A 10,317-nucleotide genomic window follows, 5' to 3' on the forward strand; every position below is an offset into this window, starting at 1 on the left:
GGGAAGAGGGAGCAAACAATGGGCCAACTCATAATGGCCCGTTGTTTGCTCCCTCTCCCATTCCCATTCAGCCCTATGGGGGCTGAAATGGGAATGGGGAAGGACCGGGTCCGGGTCCTTGGAGGGAGGAATTACCGGGCATTCCAAACTCGGAATGGCCCGGTAATTCCTCATTCTGTGGACCCGGACACGATTTCGGCGGCAGCCAATAGGTGGCGCCAATAGCGGCATTGCTACCGCCAAGGTCGTAATGAGGGCCAATGAGTGCTTCGTAACAAATTAATGGTGTGAAGTGGCCAGTGGATATGTCTAGTGGGCACAAAATAAATATATTGGTGCAACACTTACAGAGGCCATACTTAGTGAGACCTCATGAAACTATGCAACATGTCCAGTCATGACCACTGGCCCTGGCGGAAGGCCATGGCTTGTGGACCCAAAACAAAACTATTGGTACAACATGTACAGTGGCCACGCCAGAAGGTCATGGCTAGTGGGCCCTGAGGAAACTACGGTATAGCAAAACCCTTGAAATTTAGTGACAAACCATTTTTAACAAGAGAATTAAGGTGATCAGATTTAATGCAACAAGACCTCTGAAATTCAGCATTCGCATTTCAATCAAGTCCACCTTGGAGATGAAAATGCATCACACGAAACTAACAGTGATGGGGGTACTGGCCAGGAGAGGGTCAGCGAGGAAAAGGCAACTGAGGGAAGTGGGAGACCATGGAAAGAGGAGGGGGAACATAGTCAGTGCCTCTGAGGGCAGGAAAGAGATTTGGAGTTTCAGGGGAATCCTGTAGGCATGGGTAGTTCAATGCCACTCTATGTGTAGTTTGTTGCCATTATCAGGGGAATATCGGGGGAATCACCCAGGAATGGGGAGAGAGTGAAAGAAAAGTAATTTTACACCTGCAATGATTCCATCTCCTAGGTGGGTGGTAATGGGTCTCTGTGCCGAAGGCCATGGCTAGTGCAACACATACAGTGTTCACTGCCAGAAGCCATGGCCACTGGCCATGCCTGAAGGACATTGCTAGTGGGCCCCAAAAAAACTTATTGGTGCAACATGTACAGTGGCTACGGCCAAAGGCCATGGCTAGTGGGCCCCGAAGGAACTATAGTATAACAAAACCCTTGAAATTCATTGAAATACCGTTAGTTAAGAGAGAATTAAGGTGATCAGATTCAGTGCAATAAAACCCCTGAAATTCAGCAGTTGTATTTCAAGCAAGTCCACCTTAACGATGCGCCCCTGTTGTGCAGTGTATGACCACAAATATGACATCACTCATGATATCACTGGTGACATCACTGATGGCACAGGTTTGATTAATTACATTTTAAATGTTAACATGACATATCTACACATTTTAATACTTGCACAATACAGTGCATTCTGCCCTTGTTTCTTCAAATGTAACGCATGGTGTACAAGTGTAAGTACATACAGACATTATTACAAAGAAGAATAGTATATAAGCATTTGATGTAATTCTTGACCTCATCAGTGATGTCATGTATGGTGTAATTAGTAATGTTACCAGTGATGTCATCAGTGATGCCATCTGTAATGTCATACTTTTTGTCAAATGCTGCACAACAAGCAGCGCATAGTTAAGGTGGAGTTGCTCCAAAAGGGATTTCTGAATTTCAGGGGTTTTGTTGTGTTAAATCTGATCACCTTAACTCTCTCTTAACCAAGGTATTTTTCAATGAATAAAGATATATTTGAGGAGACACTGAAATCAGAAGGAATATAAAGGTGGCCCCCATTCTTGCAAGTGACTGTGAGCCAAATTGGGAAAACTGCTAAAGTAACTTTCTAAGATGTCCAATATTCATGGATACTCCTTGAATTTTGGTCTGAAAAAGCCCACACAGCTTTGTTTGTGGGATCTCTTGACAAAAACTTAAAATCAGGAAAAGCAACCTACAAGGCTACTCATTGAAGAGGTGGAAACACACATACTAAGATGTCGGGTCTTATGCTGGAAATTGAATGATTCCAAGAGATTATATGAAAACTGAGTCCTCAGTTGGTGAAGCCCAGGGTGGAACATTGGCCAATACATCCCACCTGGGGAATCTGTGCATGGCAGTTGCACCCATCACAGCAGACATGCATATTAGACACATAAACCCCGATTCTGCAGCTTTATTTATTTATTTATTTGTTTGTTTGTTTGTTTGTTTGTGTCTTTTTTATTTATGGCATTTCAAGAACATCCAGACTCTGGGGTTCACAGCGTTTGTTACAGTAAGACATGGAAAAAACTACAGGTAAAGTCCGGGCAATGCATTAATCACACTTATCAGAGAGACAGTTTTTTAACTAGCTTTTTAAAAGCGCTGTACGGTTGCACGTTTCTGATGTTGGCAGGGAGCGTGTTCCAGAGAGTTGGTGTGGTAACCCCAAAGCTGGTGCCTCCTGCCCTTTTGCTCTAGTGGTGAGGGGTGACCAGCGAGATACTGGAGCTAGATCTTAATGTGCGTGCCGGATGTTTCAGGGATAGGGTAAGGGTGTTAAAGTCTATCCGCGCTTTGATCGGCAGCCAGTGTACCTCGCATCCTATAGTGGAAATATGGTCCGATTGCTTTAGACCAAGGGCGGCTTGTAAGGCTTTATTTTGTAATAGGTGACGTTTGGACAAATGAGTGGCTGAAATGCCCATGAGAAGCATGTTACAGTTATTCAATTTGGAGAGGATGATTGCGAGCATGAGGCAGTTGCTAGGCGCCAAAACTTGCCTGCCCAGAGATATGAGACGTGGTGTGAAGGCCGTAGCAGATAAGAGTGTATTAATATGCTTCGTCATAGTCAGTGTCGTAGCCAGTGCATCTTCAAGGTGGACCCCCAGGGTTTTAACTTGTCTGAGGGCAGGGATGGAAGTACTATGGATGCAGAGGGAGGTGAAGGTGGAAGCAAGGTTTTTAGGCAGAAGGAGGAGCCTTCTGGCTAAAGAATAGAGCATGGCTGTGCACTCGAAGGGGAGAGTAAATGGAGAAAAGATGGAAAGGAGATAGAGAACGTTGGAAGAGGGGAAAGAGATAAAAACACAGTGTTAATGCACCAAAACCTTCAGTTTTGATTTCTTGTGAAGACATGGGACCTCATTACGAGTCTGGCGGTAAAACCGCCTGGTTACCGCCGGACTCGTATTACCCTCCTCCTCCGTGATTCCCGGAATTACCGGGGCATTATAACCCCGGTTTTCCGGGAATCACGGAGGCGGAATGGTGTTAATCCCCATTCCCATTGAGTCCTATTGGACTCAATGGGAATGGGGATCATGGAAACACCGCAGCATCTCGTAATGCTGCCGGTGTTTCCTCGTCCGCCTGCAGGCGGGCGGTGTTAACCCCGCCAGGTCAAACCTGCCGGGAACATCACCTCCACCCTGCAGGAGTCGGGATCAGGTGGTCCGGAAACAACGGTGGCAGCGGGTTTTACCGCCACCGTTATTTCCGGACTGCCTGATTTGTAATGAGGCCCATTGACCCACTGCACCATCATGAAATACAGTCCAAAAGTTCCCCAAAGAATGTGACTTCAGAATTGGCAGATCAGCCTGACTTTGATTTATAATGTCACTGTCCAATTCCGTTCTCCAGTAAGTGCCTGATTGGCTTGCCTAGACTATGCCACACAACAACGAGTGGATGGGTCTAAGTAATGTGCAATCATTCGTTTTTAAAACAATTCCACTGGAGGTCATGAGCATCTCAGGTCTCGTGCAATTTGTGAGCATGTGCAAGATTCATTTCACATACTGATTTTCTCTTGATTCATTGTTTTATTATTTATACTATTCTTGCTCTGCTTTGAAATACATCCATGCTTTATATTCTTTTGTTGTAAAATGTCTCAAATGTCCTATTGGCAGGAAGTTACATTCTATTATTTTAAACAGTTGATGTTATTACTTCACATTTTATATTTCAGCCTGGAAATACCTGGAGTACTCCTGACTCGAACTGTACTAACTACATTTGTGAAAAAAGGGCGGATCAGTTAACCTTAAGTGTGCAGGAGAAAACATGCCGTACCATTGACCCTCAGGACTGCGAATCTGTATGTATTGATTTACATTTTGTTGAGCTGCTTTATTATTGGAGGACAGTCCACCAGCTATCAGATAGCTCAGCGAGTTAACCTGTTTATTCAGAGATATGTGTACATTTTGTTGAGCTGCTTTATTATTGGAGGACAGTCGCCAGCTATCAGATAGCTCAGCGAGTTAAGCTGTTTATTCAGAGATATGTGTACATTTTGTTGAGCTGCTTTATTATTGGAGGACAGTCCACCAGCTATCAGATAGCTCAGCGAGTTAAGCTGTTTATTCAGAGATATGTGTACATTTTGTTGAGCTGCTTTATTATTGGAGGACAGTCGCCAGCTATCAGATAGCTCAGCGAGTTAAGCTGTTTATTCAGAGATATGTGTACATTTTGTTGAGCTGCTTTATTATTGGAGGACAGTCCACCAGCTATCAGATAGCTCAGCGAGTTAAGCTGTTTATTCAGAGATATGTGTACATTTTCTTGAGCTGCTTTATTATTGGAGGACAGTCCACCAGCTATCAGATAGCTCAGCGAGTTAAGCTGTTTATTCAGAGATATGTGTACATTTTGTTGAGCTGCTTTATTATTGGAGGACAGTCCACCAGCTATCAGATAGCTCAGCAAGTTAAGCTGTTTATTCAGAGATATGTGTACAACATACATTCATTCTTTTGAAACTCATACATTTATTTGTTTGTTTGATCTTTTCAAAATATAAATGTTTAAAGAGACAGAATAGTATCTGGGTGCATAATGTAAGTAATAGAATGGACAAAGCAGTGGGAGTAATTAGCAGAGCAAGTACGTTTTAAAAGCCTTACCAAAGACAGATAGAGATGCGCATCTTCTTAGGCCACATCTGCCTTTCTATCTTCAAAGGACAATAATTCCTGTGCCATTAAATTAGGTAATATTATTTTATTTTTTATAATGCACTTAATAACCAGAGGTTTCGAAACACGGACCCAGGGATCAAACTTGTTTTGTTCAGCGTCGTCTTGCTTACAAGGCGAGCGGTTTGCCCCCTGAGCTATCTTCCCAGTGGTAGTGCTGGTGCACACTGGCAATATTGCCTATTAAGACATTTGATTTATCAGTTGCTGCTGTAGATCGGGTGGAGATGTCATGCTTGGAGACCAGGGTCCAGGGTTTCATTAATTTCAATCTGCAAGCATCCTACGAAGAAATATCAAGATGGCTGCCATGCAGTAAATGTGCAGCAGAAGTACCTCTTTAATGTTTAGTTTTCTGTCACAGGGGAGTGCAAATAGCATGTTTTTTCTACTCCTACATGAAACATGAATTATAGAGTCTCCACACTTACAAGCATACATATGTTATGGTGTTCCAGTAACTTTACCAAAGCATGGCCACCTCAAGGGGAGAGGGGCCGTCTAACAATTGATGCCATTCATATGTTCAGCATCTGGTGTGGCAGAGGAAGGTTTTGGGTCTTTATGCTCTTAGTATGTATGGAGGGCCTTTGATAAGGTCAACAGGAGCATGCTGTGGAAGGAACTGTAGAGCTGGGTTTTGCCCGCTGGCTTAGCATTCCTGTTGCATTTCACAGTAGTACAAGTTTAAGGGTGAGACTGAATCAGTTTGCGAGGGTAACAAAAGTGATAAATACATTTAATGGGCTTCGCCAAGGATGTTTCATGGCACCTTATCTCTTTAATCTGTTTATGAAAGTGCGGTAAAGGTGCAAATTCAGTGCTGCTAAGGGGGGCACACCTATCAATTATGTGACTGATAGGGGGATGCAGTGTGGAAGTGGAGGGGGCACTCCTGGAGCTGAGGACATCTTTGACAGTTGCATTGTGTAACTTCTACGCTGTGTGCGCAGGTGCAGCTGGAGAGATCTGTGGGGAAGAGTGGGGGTTGGAGACACTGAGAAGGGCATAGGGCAAGAGGGCATGTTGGGGATAAGGATAAAGGGAAGGGGTAATGGGAAGAAAGGGCAGTGTAGCACGGTGTGAACAACATAACAGCCATTTTGGAGTATAGGCTACAGGTAAGTAAAACGTGTCTTCTGGCAGTCACAGGCCTTACGTCCTGGGTAACCATCTATTTCTCAAGCAATCAGCAGCAGTGTTCTGCAGAAATGTTGCAAGTTGGCAGTTCCCAGGAGAACCTAGCCACAGGGTAATGGGACCAAAGGATACTTTAGAGGACAGCGAGCGATGCATCTTGGTGCTCACTGGGAACTTGCAGGGAATAAGAATTGAATGCAGTTAAATAAAATCCAATCACGAAGGGGTAAGCAGTTTCAAATAGCCCCTTGGCTGGTCATGGGAAGAGGGCTGTGGAACGAGGGTCCAAGCGATGGGGAACCAATCAGCAGGAGATTTTTGATGTCCCTTGGGTGCAAAAGTGTTTTGTGTCCTTGCTGATGTCTGCGAGGTAAGTCATTGGTCGGATGCCGTATGAATGTCGTCGATTGGCCAAACTCAGGTTGTCTTGTGTGTTAGACAGGAACTGACCAATGGCAGATGAATAAAGTTCTAGTGGTCAGCACAATCAAGTAATGTCTTAAAATGTAATTGTTGGAAGTGTGCGAAGGTTTGTGGCATCATGATGGATGGTGATGGACGATGGGGGCCAGAATGGCCAGAGTTAATTATAATCATTAAATTTATGCCTGGATAGATGGGAGTGATGTAGTCCCACCAATCAGCTTATTGCCAGGCTTGGAAAATAATGTCTAGCTCTAAAAAAGAACCATTGGTTCAAAGATTTAGCGGTACACAGCAAAGCCAATTAAATAGATAAGGAAGAACACAAGTTGAAATAAGGGTGTGTACAGTGGGTGGATGCACACCTATAGGGGCAGTGAATATGAACAAGCAACATAAAATTCCATCTCAGAAAGAGTGCACGTGTAGAGATCTAGGGGCCGATTTATGGAACAAACGTGCGCCGAAAATCTTCGCGCAAGCAGGTGCAAGCGGAAAAAAACAGGCGCACACGCACGCGTGCGATTCATGGAAGTCCCTGCGCGTGTTCACCTCGGGATGTGCGCCAAACCCGTGCATGGCGCACAAATCACTGCAACATCCCGAAAGGCGTGCGCGACGCGCAGTGAAAGCGCACAACCTCGGCGCATACACCAGAAAGTGGGCGGGACACGGGGCGTAACGCGCGGAATGGGGAACAACGCGCGAAAATAAGGGCGTAACTGGGGATGTACTGCAGGGAAGCAGACGGAACGCCCACACACACTCGAACCACACGTATTCATGGAATCGAATAGGGCAAAGCCACGCACAGCTAAAGAAACGCACAAGCTGAAACACGTCCGCCACACGAAGGCAGGCGGTAGAGTCCCAGGGCATCACAAAAGTGGCAACATACAGCATTTGGGCTTGTGCGAGCGGGGCACGTGTATTGCGGGGGTGCGCGGGAAGCAACACACGCGATCGAGCGGGGTACGTGTATTTCGGGGGTGCGCGGGAAGTTACACACACGATTGAGCGGGGTACGTGTATTTCGGGGGTGCGCGGGAAGTTACGCGATTGAGCGGGGTACGTGTATTTCGGGGGTGCGCGGGAAGTTACACACGCGATTGAGCGGGGTACGTGTATTTCTGGGGTGCGCGGGAAGTCACACACGCGATCTCATCAGGCTATGTGTATTTCAGGGTGCGGGGGAAGTATCCCACGCAACATCAGCAGGGTATGTGTATTCCAGGGGTGCGCGGGAAGTTCCACACGCAATTCCATCAGGGTACGTGTATTACAGGGGTGCGCGGGAAGTTCCACACGCGATATCATCAGGGTACGTGTATTACAGGGGTGCGCGGGAAGTCACACACGCAATCTCAACAGGGTACGTGTATTTCGGGGTGCGGGGGAAGTATCCCAAGCAACATCAGCAGGGTACGTGTATTCCAGGGGTGCGCGGGAAGTTCCACACGCAATTCCATCAGGGTACGTGTATTACAGGGGTGCGCAGGAAGTTCCACACGCGATATCATCAGGGTACGTGTATTACAGGGGTGCGCGGGGAGCAGCACACGTGAATTGCACGTGTGGGTCCTCCCAGGTGTTCCCTCTACACCCTCCACGGCCCCTGGAGGAGGCTCACACCACAGGGGCCTACCCAGCACATGTCATGCAGGCACCCCATCCACCATGGCCATGCCGACCAGCCAACCCACATGTCAACTTGCACTACTGCCCACCAACGCATGTCCCCCTGAACCCCAGCCACCAGGGGCACCCTCCACCAGGCCTCCACCCATGTCTCCCACCACCCCCACCCCCCAGCAGTGCAGGGGCAGCCTCCACCAGGCCCCCACCCATGTCTCCCACCACCCTCACCCCCAGCCACCAGGGGCACCCACCACAAGGCCCCCACCCATGTCTCCCACCACCCCCACCCCCCAGCAGTGCAGGGGCAGCCTCCACCAGGCCCCCACCCATGTCTCCCACCCCCCCACCCCCCAGTCACCAGGTGCAGCCTCCACCAGGCCCCCACCCATGTCTCCCACCACCCCCACCCCCCAGTCACCAGGGGCAGCCTCCACCAGGCCCCCACCCATGTCTCCCACCACCCCCCAGCCACCAGGGGCAGCCTCCACCAGGCCCCCACCCATGTCTCCCACCACCCCCACCCCCCAGCCACCAGGGGCAGCCTCCACCAGGCCCCCACCCATGTCTCCCACCACCCCCAGCCACCAGGGGCAGCCTCCACCAGGCCCCCACCCATGTCTCCCACCACCCCCACCCCCCAGCAGTGCAGGAGCAGCCTCTACCAGGCCCCGACCCATGTCTCTCACCACCCCCACCCCCCAGCACTGTGGGGCACCTGCCAGCAGGCCCCCACCCATGTCCAACTCATGTTCCCCACCACCCCCACCCCCCAGCACTGTGGGGCACCTGCCAGCAGGCCCCCACCCATGTCTCCCAGCACCCCCACCCCCCAGCCACCAGGGGCAGCCTCCACCAGGCCCCCACCCATGTCTCCCACCACCCCCACCCCCCAGCCACCAGGGGCAGCCTCCACCAGGCCCCCACCCATGTCTCCCACCACCCCCACCCCCCAGCCACCAGGGGCACCCACCACCAGGCCCCCACCCATGTCTCCCACCACCCCCACCCCCCAGCAGTGCAGGGGCAGCCTCGACCAGGTCCCCACCCATGTCTCACACCACCCCCACCCCCCAGCACTGTGGGGCACCTGCCAGCAGGCCCCCACCCATGTCCAACTCATGTTCCCCACCACCCCCACCCCCAGCACTGTGGGGCACCTGCCAGCAGGCCCCCACCCATGTCTCCCAGCACCCCCACCCCCCAGCCACCAGGGGCAGCCTCCACCAGGCCCTCACCCATGTCTCCCACCACCCCCACCCCCCAGCACTGTGGGGCACCTGCCAGCAGGCACCCACCCATGTCCAACTCATGTTCCCCACCACCCCCACCCCCCAGCCACCAGGGGCAGCCTCCACCAGGCCCCCACCCATGTCTCCCACCACCCCCACCCCCCAGCAGTGCAGGAGCAGCCTCTACCAGGCCCCCACCCATGTCTCACACCATCCCCCACCAACCAGCCGCCAGGGGGACCCACCAGCCGGCCCCCACCCATGTCTCCCACCAACCCCACCCCCCAGCCACCAGGGGCAGCCTCCACCAGGCCCCCACCCATGTCTCCCACCACCCCCACCCCCCAGGGGCAGCCTCCACCAGGCCCCCACCCATGTCTCCCACCACCCCCACCCCCCAGCAGTGCAGGGGCAGCCTCCACCAGGCCCCCACCCATGTCTCCCACCACCCCCACCCCCCAGTCACCAGGGGCAGCCCTCACCAGGCCCCCACCCATGTCTCCCACCACCCCCACCCCCCAGCCACCAGGGGCAGCCTCCACCAGGCCCCCACCCATGTCTCCCAGCACCCCCACCCCCCAGCAGTGCAGGGGCAGGCTCCACCAGGCCCCCACCCATGTCTCCCACCCCCCAGCAGTGCAGGGGCAGCCTCCACCAGGCCCCCACCACTGTCTCCCACCACCCCCACCCCCCAGTCACCAGGGGCAGCCTCCACCATGCCCCCACCCATGTCTCCCACCACCCCCACCCCCCAGTCACCAGGGGCAGCCTCCACCAGTCCCCCACCCATGTCTCCCACCACCCCCACCCCCCAGTCACCAGGGGCAGCCTCCACCAGGCCCCCACCCATGTCTCCCACCACCCCCACCCCCCAGCAGTGCAGGGGCAGCCTCCACCAGGCCCCCACCCATGTCTCCCAGCACCCC

At 51.5% G+C, this 10,317-nt stretch overlaps 1 protein-coding gene across 6 annotated transcripts in view; it reads left to right on the forward strand.

Annotated features, from left to right (window-relative positions):
• The window catches only part of LOC138503901 (mucin-5B-like), a 456,236-nt gene that overhangs the window by 375,751 nt on the left and 70,168 nt on the right, over positions 1 to 10,317 (forward strand). For all 6 annotated transcript variants that reach the window (XM_069623984.1, XM_069623983.1, XM_069623988.1 and 3 more), the window contains one exon: positions 3,950 to 4,078. In XM_069623984.1, the coding sequence (XP_069480085.1) occupies positions 3,950 to 4,078 (129 nt within the window). The remainder of the gene's footprint in view (positions 1 to 3,949; positions 4,079 to 10,317) is intronic.

Source organism: Ambystoma mexicanum, chromosome 11 (assembly GCF_040938575.1).
Source record: "Ambystoma mexicanum isolate Mex_15411 chromosome 11, UKY_AmexF1_1, whole genome shotgun sequence".
Taxonomy (NCBI): domain Eukaryota; kingdom Metazoa; phylum Chordata; class Amphibia; order Caudata; family Ambystomatidae; genus Ambystoma; species Ambystoma mexicanum.